The sequence below is a fragment of the Ipomoea nil genome, unplaced genomic scaffold (assembly GCF_001879475.1).
Source record: "Ipomoea nil cultivar Tokyo-kokei standard unplaced genomic scaffold, Asagao_1.1 scaffold2826, whole genome shotgun sequence".
Taxonomy (NCBI): domain Eukaryota; kingdom Viridiplantae; phylum Streptophyta; class Magnoliopsida; order Solanales; family Convolvulaceae; genus Ipomoea; species Ipomoea nil.
This window is the reverse complement of record NW_017619254.1, coordinates 3,540,700-3,558,998: the sequence shown is the minus strand read 5'-3', so window position 1 is coordinate 3,558,998 and position 18,299 is coordinate 3,540,700. Positions and strand designations below refer to the sequence as shown.

The 18,299-nt window shown below is 37.6% G+C and overlaps 3 protein-coding genes and 1 long non-coding RNA gene across 5 annotated transcripts; 3 read left to right on the top strand and 1 right to left on the bottom strand.

The window, feature by feature from the left end:
• The first annotated feature begins 5 nt into the window (after positions 1-5).
• LOC109159115 (binding partner of ACD11 1) lies at positions 6-3,995 on the top strand. 2 transcript variants are annotated; one of them, XM_019307139.1, is made up of 8 exons: positions 6-119; positions 245-354; positions 434-509; positions 1,424-1,495; positions 1,579-1,644; positions 2,059-2,402; positions 2,760-2,883; positions 3,698-3,995. In XM_019307139.1, the coding sequence occupies exons 1-8, from the start codon at positions 114-116 to the stop codon at positions 3,716-3,718; spliced, it is 819 nt and encodes a 272-aa protein (XP_019162684.1). In that variant the 5' UTR covers positions 6-113; the 3' UTR covers positions 3,719-3,995. The 2 variants fall into 2 exon arrangements, with proteins under 2 accessions (XP_019162684.1, XP_019162683.1); XM_019307138.1 differs by having other exon boundaries at positions 2,056-2,402.
• On the bottom strand, positions 3,502-15,212 carry LOC109159116. The gene is made up of 3 exons (XR_002050501.1): positions 15,202-15,212; positions 7,461-7,468; positions 3,502-3,576 (listed from the first exon to the last, which is right to left on the bottom strand). It is a non-coding gene; the product is annotated as an uncharacterized LOC109159116 (long non-coding RNA).
• Positions 10,421-13,694, top strand: LOC109159113 (protein QUIRKY). The gene has a single exon (XM_019307136.1). The coding sequence runs from the start codon at positions 10,577-10,579 to the stop codon at positions 13,556-13,558; it is 2,982 nt and encodes a 993-aa protein (XP_019162681.1). The 5' UTR covers positions 10,421-10,576; the 3' UTR covers positions 13,559-13,694.
• On the top strand, positions 14,362-18,095 carry LOC109159114 (syntaxin-132-like). Its single transcript, XM_019307137.1, has 13 exons — positions 14,362-14,491; positions 15,117-15,227; positions 15,357-15,413; positions 15,622-15,670; positions 16,156-16,244; positions 16,335-16,408; positions 16,579-16,621; positions 16,709-16,769; positions 16,857-16,882; positions 16,965-17,042; positions 17,144-17,224; positions 17,472-17,537; positions 17,772-18,095. The coding sequence occupies exons 1-13, from the start codon at positions 14,474-14,476 to the stop codon at positions 17,937-17,939; spliced, it is 921 nt and encodes a 306-aa protein (XP_019162682.1). The 5' UTR covers positions 14,362-14,473; the 3' UTR covers positions 17,940-18,095.
• The last annotated feature ends 204 nt before the right edge of the window (positions 18,096-18,299 follow it).

Sequence of the window (18,299 nt, the reverse complement as noted above, 5' to 3'; positions counted from 1 at the left end):
GGTGTTCGTTACTCAGAGTCCTGTCAAACACATTCTCCTGCTCTCAATATTTCACTTTCTTCGCTGATAACACCTGTGAGAGATAGAAAGAGAGAGAGAAAGTTCCATTGACAATGCAGGTGAGGTTTCTTTCAGTCTCGTAACTGGATTCCTTTTGTTCTTCAATGGATTTATAATTCATGAACTATCAACTGAAAATTTCTCTATTAATTTTGTTTGTTTGTTTGTTTTGATGTCTTTTCAGGAGAACAGAAGAACAGTACGCGTAGGGAATTTATCAGATCTAGCTACCGACAGGGAAGTTCGAGAGTTCTTCTCCTTTTCCGGTGAAATTGAACACATTGAGATTCGACGGTCGGTATTTCGGCCTTACTTTTGAGCCTTGAAACTAGATTTGAACGTGAATTATACTCGAGATTGTTATTATTTGCAGGGAGCAAGACCTATACAGGACGGCATATGTTACCTTTAAGGATACGAAAGCTCTTGAAATTGCTCTTTTGTTGTCGGTAATTTGATTTACCTCCATTTTTTATGCTGCTTACTAGCTGTTTCTACTAATTTTAGATGAAATTATCGTAATATTGGTCATTTTTACGCACAAAAGTGAATGAAGCTATAGGTTTCATTGGAACTAGAATATCAGTTTTCCTCAGCTGCACGAATCTATTAATTATTCTCTAATTCATAGAAAAGATGTTTTCCGGAACTGGAGCTTTTCAAAGCAGTTTCGGCAGGGCATATTTTAGCTTATCTGTTAAAAGTGTTGCAGGTTGGAGTGTTTTTCAAATAACCTTCTTTGCACTTCAAAGCTGCAAAAAAATGAAATGAAAAAATAAGTATTCCTTGTGAGAAAATGTTATCAATGGTATTCTATGTTGTACATATACGGAAATACAGATCCTGGAAATTCCTTGTATTTTAGTATTTTGTCTACAATTACATTTTTGTTGGGATTAAATTGGTTTTTTCATTTAAACTCCTCTCTTGAGTTCTGCATTTATATTTTCTTTCACTGCATGAGGCCATGAGCCATGTAAAGCTTAGATGGTTTACTTTTTATTGCTCTTTGTTTCTTTCAGCATGCTCTCTTTTTAGAGTCCAATCTCTCTTTTCTTTTCAATTCCTCCAAACGAAATAGTTCTTGGCCATTTGCCGAAGTTAGTGTCTGTAACGCACACTACCTAACCTGCTCCCCTGGGGCCTAAATATGAAGATAAATTTTACATTGATTAATCAGGAAAGAAAGCAAGATAAAGTTTGGGTTACATTAGTATGGAAGCATAAATTGATTTCGAATTTGATGGAGTGTGGAATAAGCAATCGAAGAGTTTTCTGCAATTTATTCTAGCAATTTGATTTGGAAGATATTTTGATATGTTCACTTGTCAAGATTAAAGTTCCATGAATTGTGCATTTGTAGGGAGCAACAATAGTGGACCAGATAGTGAACATAAGTCTGGCTGAAAATTATGTACCACAGCCTGAAATTCAGGTAACTCAAAACACTGGATTTTGTATTTGCTACTACTACTTAATGTCTGTCACTGAAACTCATGATGTCATCAATTCACCCAGGAAGTAAGGATATTTGTTGACAATGCTTCAAGCATCGCCGGGGAAACTAACTCACCATTTGATGAGGTAGCCACATCTACAAGCCTATAGATAATTGTCATTTGTCAAATAGATATACTTGGCAATTATCAATTCTTGGACGTGTTATTTGAAAAGACTTATAAATGGATTCTTAATTGGTGCAACTAACTTTGACTCATTCTCTTGCCTGTAGAGTACCTGTTATTAGACCTATAAAGGAAAGAGCTTGAATGTTAATCATAGCATCTCTTTTATTGAGGCATACAATCAGCTTATGCATTTTTATTATGTGTCTTTTGAGCTTTCATTGGCAAGTATTGATTCTTGGACATGGTTTATACATCCATGCCACAAGTTTAAGAGGCTGAACTTATTCTATGATTCCATAGGGTATCATGAACTTCCTATAGTTTCTGATTATGGTAGCATGGTTTATCAGTTATTTGTCTCTTCTAGCAGGACAAACAAACTTCTCCAGGCAGTGGAAGGAAAGTATATGTGAGTAAAGCACAAGATGTTGTCTCAAGTGTGCTAGCAAAAGGTTCAGCTATTGGGCAAGATGCTATGAATAAAGCCAGGGCATTTGATGAGAAGCATCAGTTGACAGCCACTGCATCTGCTAAAGTCAGTTCCTTTGACCAAAAAGTTGGACTCTCTGAGAAACTGACAGTAGGAATTTCTGCGGTAAACCAGAAAGTTAAATCTGTGGATCAAAGGCTTCAAGTTTCTGATAAAACAATGGCTGCACTTATGGCTGCTGAACGTAAAATAAATGACACTGGATCAGCAGTCAAATCAAGCAGGTTTTGAACAATTTCTCCAGTTTTCTTAGTTTTATTCCACTATGTTCTAGATAGTATTTCTACACTACACTTTTGATCAAATTCCCTGTAGAATATGATTTTAGACTTTGAGGCTATTTTCTTTTATTTGCCAGACTAGAATAGTGAATAGGTATAGTTCCTTTAATGTCACCACTGTCCATCCTAGATTCCTAGTTTTTTTTTTTTTTTTTTTCTCCTTATTAACTATTAGAGTCATATGCGAATTCCTTTTAGATCTAATCATCAATTATACCTTTCTCTGTTATTTACACATTTTCACTCCACCACATCTTTTTGGAAACTGCATCACTAAAATTCCTTAATGGAACTGACCAGGTATGTAACTGCTGGAGCTGCTTGGCTGAATGGTGCTTTTACTAGGGTGGCAAAGGCTGGGCAGGCTGCTAGTACAAAAACAAGAGAAAAATGGAACTTTGCATTCTCAAATATGACAGCAAAGGTTTGTATTCCCTTTTCCCCTTCTAATCAAATGATTACTTAAATCAGTTACCATTATGAAATTGCTTTGACATTACAAAACAAATTAAAGGGGCTTGGAGGTGGGGAAAGCTTAAATCAATGTTTTCCAAACACCAAAATATCTATCCTGATAAAGGGGGGAATTTTAAATAAAAATAAAGCAGAATATGTTAGTTTTACCCTTATAAAAGATTGGACCTTTAAGGGCGAGGCTTTCATATCTTTCAGGCTGTAGGGAAGGAAAACTATATGCAATCTCATATCTATTTAGACTCTTTCTGGTCTCAGCTCCATTAAATACTAACTTTCACCTTAAGGATAGGAGAAAGTGTTTGTTATATAATTTCACAAGATCTGGACATAGATAATGACAGTTTTGGGTTTGAAGTTCCATCCGAATAGCTGCACCCTTTTATTCTCATATGCACCGTGTAAGTGGGACAAAACTATCACTTTTTTTTTTGGCCTTTTTAACATAAGATATTGGGTCAAAGACCTTGTGGACTTGTGGTCAAGCCGCATAACTGTGGCTCTCTCAAATGGGAGGGTCACATGTGACAGATACTACATTGTAACAGAATCAATAGTACTAAAAAAAAACATAAGATATTGGTTGATTAGCTAGCACTTTGGTGATCTAATCTTCATTTTGGTGAATTTTACATCAAGATAACTTTTCTTTTCCCTTTCCATTTCCTTTTCCTTTTCCTTTTTCTCATTAGTCGTTGATTTAAACTCTCTTCAAATGTAAATGTCTTAATGCTTTTTTTTTTTTAATATTGGCATGAATATAGGATTCTCCTCTGGTTGTATAGACTTGAATTACATCAACATTGCTAAGTTGGCAACAGTGTGGATTCCTCCGTGGTCAAGAGTTATTGGATACTTGTTTTGCCATTGCAGATGTCACGAACCATTAGCCATATTCAATTGATTTTGCAGTGTGTATGATTCTTTTCATTTTTTTTTTCACCTAAGTTGGTGTTTGAGATTATTGATCTATCGAAACTGCTTTACAGATCGTGTAATTCTACAAGTGTAATCTGTCATTTTATTGTGACGCAGAATATAAGTACTTTCTGTCATCAATTATTCTACGGTCCACCATAAACCTTCTCTCTCCCCCCTCCCCCCACCCACCCACCAAAGTACACGTCATCCGTGAAATCCATTGCAATATTGCATAGCCTAATTGCCCAGCAATGCACGAAGGAAAGAGTTCAGACATTTATTAAAGTTTGACCATTAGTCTGAGGACACGCGGTTGCTTCTGCGGCATAACATCTGATCCTAGTTCAATTTTAGTGTTATCTGCTTGTGATTTGTATACAAAATTATTCATGACAAATCTAGTATTTGGTTCCCATTTTAGATAATGATTTTGTAACTTCATTTTATAGCACTCTCTTACATTTTATTAACATTTTAGGCGATCTAACTTTCGTTTATATAATATCTAAAAAAAAAAAATCTTCATCATTTTGAACATTATGTTGTTATTTTAGTGTAAGAGTTAATATCATCTTGGGTCCTCCGAGTATAGTGATTTTACTACGTTTAGTCCTAAACTTTCAATGAAAAATTTATCAACCTCAGCTTTTAAGAGTCATAATTCTTATTATCAACTTAAAAAATAGATCCGAACTGCTCCCCTCAGCTTCAAGTTGATTGAAGAAATCCAAGTACGGATACATGATGGAGATCAGTGGCAATCGGGTTCTATGTATCGGTCCCCATAGACGATGTCATAATGATGTGGTAAATACGAAGGTATTCACAAATACATACGTAAAAGCTATCTAGGATTGTATGTCTTATTGTTTTGAGGAGTGAGCAATGACATAAAAGGTATCTCACTAAGACTGTATGTCTTGTTATTTTGCGGAGTGAGGAATGACTTAAAAGATGTCTCATTAGGACTGTATGTCCTATTATTTTGAGGAGTGAGTAATGGCGTAAAGGCTGTCTCACTAGGGTATTTGCCTTTTTAAGTAGTGTTCAGTAGAAATATATCCTGGCTACTTGGGCTATTTACTACCCAGTGGGCTTGGAATCCCTGGAGATGTACACATCGGTTATGATCCAGTTTTCAATTGTTCTTAAGAGTAGTCGGTAGAAACATATCCTGACTACTTGGATCGGATCATGGGAAGATCCTTGATTGGTTTGCTTGTTGGTTTAAACTATTAAGCTCAGGTGACAACGTAAGGTCAGAGAGTTCCGAGCTATAGTATATAGTAAGTGAAAATGAAAAGTCCCTCATTCCAACATCAAATGTGGTATTTATCAGAGATGATAAGAGACACATGGCAGGCTCTTGGCATGCCCGTCACGTGTCGTGCATGCAATCAACTAGTCCTGGAACAGCGCCACGATGTCCACGTGTTGCAATATTCCTAATCATCCACCAAGTGCTGTGCTCAGTACAAAGTCAAGAATCTGGGTGTCAATCTTTAAGTAGTCTTAGCTTGCTCAGGGCGAACTTCTTGACCTAAGAAGGTTGGGATTGGCCCTACGGCGGAACAAAGTCTAACATTGACGAAATATTTTCTCGGTTGTGGTGTTTAGGTCGGGCACATCAACCTAGTGGCCGGTCAAGGTCGAAAATGATTCTTCTCAGTGACCTGACCTGATACTAAGCATGTATACGGTACGTAGAGCGAGGTATACTCAATGAATATTTCCTATTAATTAGTATTAAATTTTCTGTAAGAAGTATTATAATTTCTATCCTAAATTCCACATATTTCGGTCTTACACAAGTGTAAAACTTAAAGCTTGTAGTTCAATGATATTTCTGTGGCTCTCCAAAATGAGAGATCACATGCAAGTTCAAATTCCATTGAGACATTGACTTTTTGTGTTTTAATAAGTTGAGAAAGTATTAAAAAATAAAGTTTGTACAGAGACTACATAGATAAGATTGATATCCAATTGAATCTTTTTTCAATGTAAAACTTGTCGTGAAGTAGTTAAAAAGAAGGCAGGCAAATGGGAAGGCATGGAAAAGTAAAAGGTGAGTTAGTATGTCATCAACTTTCATGTGGAAAGTGAAAATCCCCATCACTAATCTGTCTCTTTTTTGCTGGAGATATCTTTAGTTACTTGTTAGTGCTTGCTTACGCTTTCTTCCTCCCAAAGATGAGCATTTTAATTAATTTGTTGCTTGGAGAACAAAAAGATCAACCTTAGCTTCCATGTTCATCGTGTTTTGTATTTGTAGTGAGAGTGGTACTAACTCTATTAGAATGTAGTATCTGTTCAAGGTACAAAGAGCATCTGAGGCTCGAACTTACAACTTCTCATATGAAAGTCCAACTCATGTGCCATTAGACCACAAGTCCTTGGAAGATGATTTAGAGGGCTTATGTTGGATGAAACAGAAAATTGAGTATATGTAGAGTCGTCAAACGGGCTTAGCCCGCCGGTCTTTTCCGTCTCGTCCCGCCAAAAGGACGGAGTGGGCTCATATTTTAGAAGCCTGTTTTAAAAACGGATTTTTTGCCCGTCCTGCCCTTTTTTTTTTTTTTTTTAATATTCTAAATCCTAAATCCTAAATAAAATAAAATTAAAACTAAAAGCCTAACTCCCTAAATCATAAAACTCAAACTTGCAGTCAAAGCCCTAACTTGTGGAGTTTTTTACTTTGAATGTTTGGTTTATGAACTTATGTAGTATGTGTATTGACTATTTGGACTCGGTGCATTGGTGTGATTGTTGTCATGAACTCATGATGTGATGAATTAATTTGTGTTATTTACTTATGAATAAGTGTTTTAAGTAGATAACAATTAAGTTATTAACATAGACACATTAGGCCCCGTTTGGTTCGCGGAAAATATTTGAGGGGAAATGGAATTGAAATTCCATGAAAAAGAAATTACCGGGAAGATTAATTACATTGTTTGGTTTGTGGAAAATAAATTACTGGGAACATCGATTCCGTTGTTTGGTTGAGTTTGAAATAGTAAGGAATAATGAGTATAAAGACAATTATACCCCTACATAATAATAACAACAATAATAATAATTGTAATTAAGAAAAGTTGATGAGGGTATAATTGTCCTACTTGTTTTCCATGGAAAACATTTTCCATGAAAAACAAAATACCAAGGGGGGCGATGGAAAATGTTTTCCTCATTTTTGAGGAAAATATTTTCCATGAACCAAACAAAGGAAAATCTAGTTTTCCTCAAATTCAAGGAAAACATTTTCCTTGGAAAACATTTTCCATGAACCAAACATGCCCAAGAGTTTAGATTTTAGGACACATGGTAAATAAAAAGTAAAAAAAAAAAAAAAAAAAAAAAAAAAAAAAAAGCGGGCTTTGGCGGGGCCCGCGGGGTGGGCTGCCCCCACCTAAGCCCGTATTCTTGGCGGGTTTTTTAGCCCGCCTGGCAAAAGGCGGGTTTTGGCGGGCCCCGTCCCATCCGCACGCATTGACAGCTCTAACTGTATATGTCCACATGGGCAGATTCTTCAATAGTATATAGCAAGTAAGGAAATAAGATTCAACCTTGACAGCTAGTGTGAAAGTTACATCTAATGCGGTAGACATTAAATACTGATCACCTCATTTAATCGATCACTAAGTTATTACCACCTTAATTTTGTGGAAAAAAGGAAAATGGTGTATAGCTGTATAGAGAATAACAGCCTGTAACGACATTTCCAGATGCCCTGTAATTTTCACTAATTTAGATGTATCCACATTTTGACTTGTCTATCATATACTCCTCCACATGCACACTCTTCAGCTCGAAAAGAATCAACACAACTTTAGAGATATATTTGTTTTTAAAGATTCGAAAACAATATAAGATTAAATCCTCTCATTTTTCATCATTATTTATCCAATTGATTCAGAGCCCTGCAGCTTTGTAGCTTCTGTATTGTGCAGCTCACTCTCATATATCATCTAGGATTACACTTCAGGATAACTCCGTTTAATCACATTGTTGATTTATAAGTAATCATAATGTTACAAGTTTGACTTCCAGCGAGAATTGCCTATTGATCTTTTTAGTTTGAGTCAGTCAACATAGACAACTTAAGTTGATTTATTCCTTCTTGATGGTCAAAAGATGATTATACTCTAATTTTGAAGGTCTCATCTATCCCTACTATATAAAGATAGAGTTTTGGAAGAAAGGTAAATCTCAAGATATATTTTAATCTCTACAAGCTCTCTAAAAATATTTACAACCTGTAATTATTTTGGTGAAACAAAATTATCAACTAAAAGAGCATTGATCGGTATATCACCATATATACATATTAGTATGATACAGATCGAGGGAAGTCTGGAATGAAGACTTTTCCCAGATAGGTAATCACCATATATACATATTAGTTTTTGTGTGTGTCTTTTTTTTTTTTTTGAATGGAAAGCTCCTGCCTCCTGGAATTCTGGGGTATAGTATAGGGACACCTCAAAACAAAGAAAATAGAAAGCAACCAACCGACCTAGGAATTGGACCTTTTTTTTTTTTAAGAAGAAAAAGAACAGGAATTGGACCTAATTAATATTTTAAGTTTCTACTTTTGTAAATGGAGTAGTCATGATTATAATCCTTTTCAATAATATTTGACAATAACTTATCTCGAGCTTAATCTACGGAAATGTAATATGATTACGGTAAAAAAAATTCCAAAAAACATAGGGTTATTATTATACATAAATAAATGTGAGAACACAAATGATTTGTCAAACAAATCTCCAATCTGAAGAAAAAGAGGATGCATGGTCGGTTATATGACACAAAAGATTGTAATCTTTGTCAAAAGCTAGCAATTCTGATTCATTCATTCATTCAAACTTTGTTTCATCATATCCTCAGCTCAAAACTTACTTAGGCGTGGATAACCTCAATTAACTAAATTGGTTAAAGATACAAATTTGTAACCAAAGTTACGAATTTAAATTCCAGCCTTTTTAATTTGAACCGTTTTGTTATCCGTAATTTAGGTTGATTTACTTATTATTTGTGATCATTTACCAATTAAGAACAAAACAAAGTTTATCTAGTATACATGATTAATAGTGATTGTGCATTTCTCTCATTACAACTAAAAAAAAAAAAAAACTACCTACGCGTTTTTGTGTTTACATTTGGTTCCACCTTCGCAAATCTCTATATACATATAAAGCTAAAGGGAATCTCAGAATCTGCATCAAAGCAACAAAAAGTAGCGCCCCATCCTCACCTCCCTACTGCTAAAATCAAACTGCAGGCCAGCTGCACAATTATGCATTCTTGACCACTTTTCTGCCCTTTACTATATATACTTTCATTTAATATAACTTACTAAAATAATGAATATTTATTCTATAGCCTATGCTTGAAAGCTCAGAGTTTAGAAAAAAGAATATATAATATTAGTATTCAGTATGATGATGAGTTTCCCTTTACTACGCAAATATATATTGGACTATATAACATAATTCTAATTTTATTAATTATTGTTCAATAATTCTTTTGTTTGAGTCAAGGTTTTATTTTACATGATAGTTCTATGTTTTAATCTTACTTTCTAGTTACGTTAAACACCTAGATAAAAACATTTAGGCCTTATTCGGTAACATAATTAGATTATTCATCAATTTTAACTTGTTTGACTTGGTTAAACAATCAATATGAGTATTGGTTAATTAGCTTTTAACAGCTTATTATTTTAAAACGCTAAAATTCAAAGAGTTGCTAAAGTAGCTTTTTTCAATCAACTTCTTAAAAAAAGTCATTTTGCATGTAATCAACTACTAAGAGCATCCACATCCATGGTTATTCATGATTTTTAGTCAAAAAATGCCACATGGATGAGAGAGAGTGAAGAGAGAGGGGCTCTAAGGTTCTTCTGCAAGTTTGTGATTTTTGTCAACTTGTGGCGCCCACAAGATGTGAAGAAATATCGCCTAAAGCTCGCGTGAAGACACAATTTGTGCCTAGCTCGGGTGCGGGTTGTTACTTTTTCTGTTTTTTTTTTTTTTTTCTTAATTCAGTATATTTTTTTCTCAATTTTCTCTTTCATAATCACACTTACAAAAACTCCTCAAAAAATCACAAAAAAAAAAAAAAAAAAAAAAAAAAACTCACTAACACAATCAACTGATTGTAGAATAATCAAACGACTAAATTAACCGTACAGCTAACAACTATTTACCAAACACTCCTTAATTTAGGACAAACTTTGTAATCAAGCAAGTATAAGAAACATCAACCATTTGCAGTAATATTCATTTTAATTTTTTTTTCCTATGTAACCTTTAATTTCCTTATTCTTGTTAATCGTTCATAGCTAAAATGAAGAGTGAGTTATAGTAAGATAACTAAATTTAAAATTAACTCTAAATTATATTATTTAATTTAATGAATTAAAGTGGCCGAGTATTATGAAGATTTTATGTTCGTGGAATGACTAACCTTAAATTTCTTTCGCATTCAAAAAAAAAAAAAAACCTTAAATTTCTTTCAAAGATACGGTTACTTGTTATTATTAAAAAAGAAAAAGTAGCGAAAGGAAGAAATTAGTCCTGACGCGGTTAGGTCTGCTTGCGCATGAAGTTAACACCCTTTCTTATTCCCCCCATGGCTTCGATCTCTTTCCCTCCTTCCTCCACCACCTTTCATTCTCTCTCTCTCTTAGAGTTGCCCAGTAAGTAATGTGATTAGAGATGGGCACAGAAAGGAAGCTGATAGTAGAGGTTATAGAAGCCCGGAACTTGCTACCCAAAGACGGCCATGGCGCCTCCAGCCCTTACGTCGTTATCGACTTCTACGGCCAGAGAAAGAAGACCCGAACCGTCCTTCGCGATCTCAACCCTCAGTGGAACGAGATGCTCGAGTTTAATCTCAGCAAACATTCCGACATTTTCGGCGACATGCTCGAGCTCGATGTCTACCATGATAAGAACGTTGGCCCCACCACCAGGAATAACTTTCTGGGGAGGGTCAAGCTCAACGCTACGCAGTTTGTGAAGAAAGGCGAAGAGGCGTTGATATATTATCCTTTGGAGAGGAAGAACTTGTTGAGCTGGATTCAGGGAGATATTGGGTTGAAGATTTATTTTGTTGATGAAACGGTTCCTCCGCCCCCGCCGCCGCCGGAGACGGAACCACCAGCTGAAGCCAAACCTGGTGAGGTAGCGGCCGCTGAACCGCCTCCTGCAAAGGCTGAGGGAACACCGGAAGGTGAAGGTAAAGAAGGACCGCCGGTACCGGAAAATCCGCCTGCCCAAGAAGAAAGTAAGGATCCGGTGGATCCTTCACCAGAACAGCTGGTAAATGATGGAGCGGTTGAGATGAAGGCGTCCGTAGCGACGGCATCTATGCCGGAAGTCAAAATCGGCGGCGGCCTCGTCGGCCCTAAGCCGCTCAGCCGGACTCCGTCAGTTAGCAGCTTTGTGTCCGATGTATCCGATAGATCCGCAATGGAACGTTCCTCGTTCGACCTCGTCGAGAAAATGCATTACCTCTTTGTCCAAATCGTGAAAGCGAGGTCTCTTCCGACCGCCGGAAGGCCGGTGGTCAAGGTCGTCGTCTCCGGCAGCCACGTCATCTCCAGACCCGCTCGGAAAACCCTACTTTTCGAGTGGGACCAGACGTTTGCTTTCGGCAGGGACGCACCAGATTCTTCCTCCATTTTAGAGATATCTGTGTGGGACCCTCTGAGCTCCAAGTCACTAGATCCCACATCCGACGTGGCCGGGCATAACTTCTTGGGCGGGATTTGTTTCGACGTCAGCGAGATTCCGCTGCGGGATCCGCCGGACAGTCCACTGGCCCCACAATGGTACAGGCTGGAAGGCGGAGGGGCCCACAAGGGAGATCTTATGCTCGCCACGTGGGTCGGGACTCAGGCAGACGAATCGTTTCCGGACGCGTGGAAGACGGATACTGCTGGTAACCCCACCTCCCGATCAAAGGTGTACCAGTCGCCTAAACTGTGGTACCTAAGATCATCCGTGATTGAAGCCCAAGACATCTTTGCATTAACTGCACCGTCAAAAGAATCATCTTTCCAAATCAAAGCCCAACTGGGATTCCAAGTCCAAAAAACTAAGCCCGCCAGTTCCGCCACCGGCTCGCCGTCGTGGAATGAAGATTTGGTGTTCGTTGCGGCGGAGCCGTTCACCGAGCATTACCTCCTGTTTTTCCTAATAGAGCATCTACCGCCGAAAGAGCAAGCCGTGCTCGGCGTCGCCAGCATACCACTCTCCTCCATCGAGCGCCGCGTCGACGACCGCCAGGTGATTTCTAGATGGTTCACTTTCGAAGATCAGAACGAAGAAAAGAGAGTTTACAAAGGTAGAGTCCACCTGAGACTATGCTTCGACGGCGGATATCACGTGATCGAGGAGGCAGCGCATCTGTGCAGCGATTATCGTCCGACCGCCAGACAACTCTGGAAACCTCCGGTAGGTACCGTCGAGCTGGGAATCATTGGATGCAAAAATCTCTTGCCGATGAAAACAATGAGAGGCAAGGGCTCTACCGATGCATATGCGGTGGCGAAGTACGGCAGCAAGTGGGTTCGCACTCGTACAATCTCCGATAATTTGTGCCCTAGATGGAATGAGCAATACACTTGGAGAGTATACGATCCCTCCACTGTAGTCACAATCGGAGTGTTTGATAGTTGGGAGGTTATCGATCCTGAGAATTCCAAAGATGTTCGAATGGGGAAAGTGCGGATTCGAATTTCCACTTTGGCCACCGGGAAAGTGTACAGAAACACATTCTCACTAATATTGCTGTCTCCGGCTGGATTGAAGAAAATGGGGGAAATTGAATTGGCTGTGAGGTTTATTCGTTCCACTCCTACACTCGATTTCCTGCACGTATATTCGCAGCCAATGCTGCCGGTGATGCACCACATCCGGCCGCTGGGCGCAGTCCAACAGGAGTCGTTACGGACGGCGGCCGTGAAATTACTCACGACGCACCTTTCCCGGTCTGAGCCGCCGCTAAGGCGCGAGGTCGTGGCCTACATGCTCGACGCCGACTCGCACTCGTTCAGCATGCGTAAGGTGCGTGCGAATTGGTTTAGGATCATCAATGTTATCGCGGCGGTTATAGATGTGGTGAAATGGGCGGACGACACGCGCGCCTGGAGAAACCCGACGGCCACCATTCTCGTGCACGCGTTGCTGGTGCTGCTGGTGTGGTTCCCCGATCTGATCATCCCCACCTTCGCGTTCTACGTCTTCATGATCGGCGCGTGGAACTACCGGTTCCGGTCCCGGGACAAACTCAACCACTTCGACACCAAAATCTCACTGGCGGAGTCCATTGATCGCGACGAGCTGGACGAGGAGTTCGACGCCGTGCCGTGCACCAGGCCCAACGACATGGTGCGCGCCAGGTACGATAAGCTACGCATGCTCGGCGCGCGGGTGCAAACCCTGCTGGGCGATCTCGCCACGCAGGGGGAGCGCGTGCAGGCGTTGGTGACCTGGCGCGACCCACGCGCCACCGGGATCTTCATCGCTCTCTGCTTCGTGGTGGCATTTATCTTGTATTTGGTGCCGTCGAAGATGATAGCCATGGCGTTTGGGTTCTATTATCTGCGCCATCCTCTGTTTAGGGACAGAATGCCTTCGCCTGCCTTGAATTTCTTCAGGCGGTTGCCTTCGCTCGCTGATCGAATGTTGTAGATGTTATCTCAGCCTTTAATTTAAATCTGGATTAATCATCCATTATGAGCTGTTAACCCTTTGTTTAAGCTCGGTATGTAGCTAAGCTTAATGTTTTCAAAATTTGGAACAATAAAATTTCACTTTGATGATTATAGAATAGTAGAGACGTAGAGTGATTTTATAAGTGTATTTAGGTATTTTTGTGATCAGTTACTCATAATTTACTGGACTCAGATTGTTTATGTTGGAGTCAAACTTGTAATTTTGTGGTTATTAGGTCAACTAATCAACTTAATTTGGGCGAGGCTGACTTAAATTTTGGACGAGACTGACTTAAACTTAAACTAACTTCACCTAATTATAAGTAGCTATGAACATATATTACATTATAACAAAGTTAGTAGTACTAAAAAAAAAATCACTTAACCATTAGTGCCAAAAACAATGTATGTTTGTGTTAAGTTGCTGAACCTTGCTTCTCTCATATATAACATTAGATACGCATGTTGGACTCATGAAGTTTGTCCAAATTTATTACATAAAATTTCCAAAAATCCTAAAATGTTGAGAGAGAAATTAATTAACAGTGTATAAACAAATAGAAATACTTGGTGTTACATACTTACATATATATAATCACAGAGTAATTGATACAGGTCAAAAAACATTGAATAAAAAAAAAATTAATTAACAGTGAATAAACAAATGGAAATACTTGGTGCTACATACTTACATATATATAATCACAGAGTAATTGATACAAGTCAAAAAACATTAAATCTAAACCTGCCTTTTCGCGCGCTCTCTCACTCTCCTGTCTCGACGCCAAAATCACATCCTCTCTCTCTGCGGAATCGGAAATCGGAACATCCTCTCTCTCTGCAGAATCGGAAACCTAAAATCTCAAGGAGGAGACGTGACGTCCAAGTCAACATGAACGATCTTTTAACGGTAGGTTTCTGGAATTTTCAGTTACATTGAATTGCATCAATGACTGCAGTAGCTTTTTGGCTGATGAGAATGACTAATGATCATGAAACACCCAGGAACGAAATTCATTTTCTTGCCGTTTCATTGATCTCATTATGCGCCGTTAGCTTTGCCAGTTTCCGTGCATCATACTAAAGAATGATTATAATTGTCTAAAAAATTCATCCTTGTTTAATTGTCTATAGTTCTCCTTGTTTAATGCGTGAAAATGTATGTGTAGTTAATAGTTGTATTGATCATTTGCATTCTATTCAGGAAAAAAATAGCTTGAGATCATGGCTTCTGTGTTGCCGCTTGTTGATGAGCTGGCAATCTAAATTTCTTTCTTTTAATATGCAGTGAGAGTTGTGTATTTTGAAATGTATGTAGCTAATTTGAGCGGCACACAAAATTAAAGCATATCATGTAGTAGGAATCATAGCTTAAGATGAACCCAAGGAGCCACAATAGGACTACTCAATTTATGTGGCAGTATGCTGCCACAAGATCTCATGGTACTTTGTTAACATATATTTGCCTTAAAATGCTATCTTTTGGTGTTATCACTCCCTCCCAAATGTTCCTCTTAATTTTTTTTTTTTTCTAGAGTTCGTTTGAGATCCACAGGGATCCAAGATCTGGAAATGGAGATACCGAAATTGCAATCCATAGACCAACCAATTCAGGAGAACTTGGCATGGATAAATTTTTTGATCAGGTACTTTCAAATTCTTGTTATTGATATTGTCAATGTTTTCCCCTTGTTTCATACATTTTTCCATCACTTTCCTGCATTACGGAGGTTTAGCTCTTCTGTTCTTACATTTCCCTCTTTTACTTTGCAAAGGTTGAAGAAATTGAGGTTCAACATGAGAAGTTGAACAAACTTCTCACAAAACTTCAGGTATTTTTTGCCCTCTATACTAATTACTATTTGTGAAGTTTACATGTCATTTCATCCTTGGTCCCCTTGGACTCCTTGGAGCATGGACATTAGCTTTTCCTTAAATTTACCTTTTAGGGGATGGGAGGAAGGAGGACTTAAAAAGAAAAAAAAAAAAAATCAATGTTCAAGGTTGATTCTTCTCAATCTTTTCATAATGCTCTTACAGGATGCCCATGAGGAATCAAAGACTGTGACGAAGGCTTCTGCTATGAAAGGTACTCAAACTTCTTGTACTTATTGAATTTCATGTCCATATCCGTTGAGTTATGCCAGAATTCGCTTAAACATTTTTTCTCTCAGCACATAAACTGTAAATTAAAAGCTCTTTGTTCATGGATCATTATAGGGAATGGAATAGATTCAGACCTTCGTTTTTCAAAAACCAAGTACTACAACTAATGGTATTCCCAGTTCTGATTTTGGTTTAAATCATTGTCCTAACAGATAGCTTCCTATAAATGCCTAGCACCCATTTGCAGGGACTTTTAATACAATTAAACTAGTAATTTTTGGAGTCTGTCAATTTAAAATTTCTTTGCATATAATAAGAAACAAGTGAAATAACAGTAGGGGACTATATGGATTAGATTTGTTTCTTTGCAATGAAAATTATTGAAAAGTCCATATTCAGTGTGATAGTTAATGCACTTTTAATTGTTTTTTTGTAATAATTTGTGAGTCATAATAGCATGATCTACAGAAATTAAACAGCGAATGGAGAAAGATGTTGAAGAAGTTGGAAAAATTGCTAAGTTCATAAAATCAAAAATTGAGGAGTTTGACAAAGAGGTGAGTAAAAATAACAGAATACAGACATCAACCTTCTTTACATTCCTTGTAATTTCCTATATTTTCATTAATAATTATTTTTTTCTTCAGAATTTAGCCAACAGAAATAAACCTGGATGTGGCAATGGATCAGCAGTTGATAGATCAAGATCTGCAACAACAGTGTATGTTGTTTATTCCTTTCATCTTTTTCCTAATGGTTAGCGGTGATTTTTGGTTCAATAGTTTTGAATTGTATGTTAGAGCATACTAGAGCCAATGGGAATTTGGATGGACTGTGAAATGTTGGATTATAGTATTGTCCTATATTTATTTATTTATTTATTTATTGCAGTGCCGTGAAAAAGAAATTCAAAAACAAGATGGCAGCATTTCAGGTACTTCAACTTTCATGGTGAATTGGAAAAGGGCTTTCATTCCTGGATTCTTTTGTTTTTCTTAGTTGTAGTTGATTAATGTTTCAGACTCTAAGGGAAACCATCCATCAAGAATATCGTGAGGTTGTAGAGAGGCGTGTATTCACAGGTTTTGAAAATTTATTCACTCTAATATCAGCCATGTATTTTTTTTTAGTAATGACCAGTGTCTCTCTAACCTTTTACTGCTTGACAGTTACGGGAAATCGAGTTGATGAAGAGGTGAGCTAGTGTTCATGTGAATTTTCAATGGATTAAAACCTCTTTGAAGATATTATCAAATTGCCATCAATCTTCTATTCAGACAATTGACAGGTTGATAGAGAGTGGGGATAGTGAACAAATATTCCAGAAAGCTATTAGGGAACAAGGGCGAGGACATGTATGCTCTGATCTTCAGTTGCCAATATTTGCCATTATATTTCTGTTCTCTGCATTTCCTTTTTAATTGAATAATAGTTGTTCTCATTCTGTTTTTTGCAGATAGTGGACACCCTTGCAGAAATTCAAGAACGCCATGATGCAGTAAGAGAATTAGAAAGCAAGCTTCTAGACTTGCAACAGGTATCATTTTCATGTCTAAAATGCGGAAGTAGCACCATTAGAATGATCACTTTGGTCTTTAGAGCTTTTAGCCTATTGATAAAACTTGTCATTATTGATTATGATCATACTTTAAGCTCACGGATTATTTGCAATCAATAATCAAGTATAGGTGATTTAATAATTATTGTCTGAAAGAAGCTAAAACATGTAGTAGAGAGCAGATTATACGTAATCTATAAATGAAATGATAAAATAAGCTTTGCAGGTATTCTTAGACATGGCGGTGTTGGTTGATGTTCAAGGGGACATGCTTAATGACATAGAATCCCAGGTAATGGCAACTTGTTCTCCTTAAGCAACTCTTGCCATTTTGAGTTCTACTAACATATTTCCAATTCTTACTCTCCATTTTACTTCCTAATGTGGCAGATACTGATAAGATATTTTTTAATGTGGGTCTCATTACAAGTATCTAAATTAAAATTTTTGAGTGTGAAAGTAAAAATTGGAAATAGAAAATGAGAGTACACATAGTATTTTTCAGCTCCTATTGCCCCAATTTCAGGTGTCTGCCGCAGTTGACCATGTACAATCAGGGAACACTGCACTTCAAAGGGCAAAGACATTACAAAGAAAAAACCGGAAATGGATGTGCTTAGCCGTGATTATCCTCCTTTTAGTCGTTGCAATCATCGTAGTTTGTGTACTGAAGCCATGGACCACTAAAAAATAAAAATGGCCATTAGCTCTTCTTTCACTCATACCTATAAATTAAACACAAATGTAAGATGCAATTTTGTTTATTATCAATTATTCTCATTGATTTTGTGTTTCTCATACCTTCACCTGTCTTCGATTCTCAAATATTTGTGTATGCAATAATCCTTTGAAAAAGTTTATCAACCAGAGATTAATGAGAGTCGAGACTTAACAATAGAGATTTACTAGCCAGTCTCCCAACTTCTTGGCTGTCTATATAACGTAGGCATGGCACACAGATACAGTAACCCAAATTTATTTTTAATAGCACATCAAAAAGTCAAAAGATGTGAAATTTATTTTTATAATAATCCGCAGAAGGATAATAGCACTC

What these genes read in the sequence shown, in the direction of transcription:
- LOC109159115 (XM_019307138.1), top strand. An exon ending in GAACACATTGAGATTCGACG is followed by an intron (nt 355 to 433) that starts GTCGGTATTTCG and finishes TATTATTTGCAG; the next exon opens with GGAGCAAGACCTATACAGGA. An exon ending in CTAACTCACCATTTGATGAG is followed by an intron (nt 1,645 to 2,055) that starts GTAGCCACATCT and finishes TGTCTCTTCTAG; the next exon opens with CAGGACAAACAAACTTCTCC.
- LOC109159114 (XM_019307137.1), top strand. An exon ending in AGAGAGGCGTGTATTCACAG is followed by an intron (nt 16,770 to 16,856) that starts GTTTTGAAAATT and finishes ACTGCTTGACAG; the next exon opens with TTACGGGAAATCGAGTTGAT. An exon ending in TTAATGACATAGAATCCCAG is followed by an intron (nt 17,538 to 17,771) that starts GTAATGGCAACT and finishes CCCCAATTTCAG; the next exon opens with GTGTCTGCCGCAGTTGACCA.
- LOC109159113 (XM_019307136.1), top strand. Translation starts at nt 10,577, where the DNA reads ATGGGCACAGAAAGGAAGCTGATAGTAGAGGTTATAGAAGCCCGGAAC.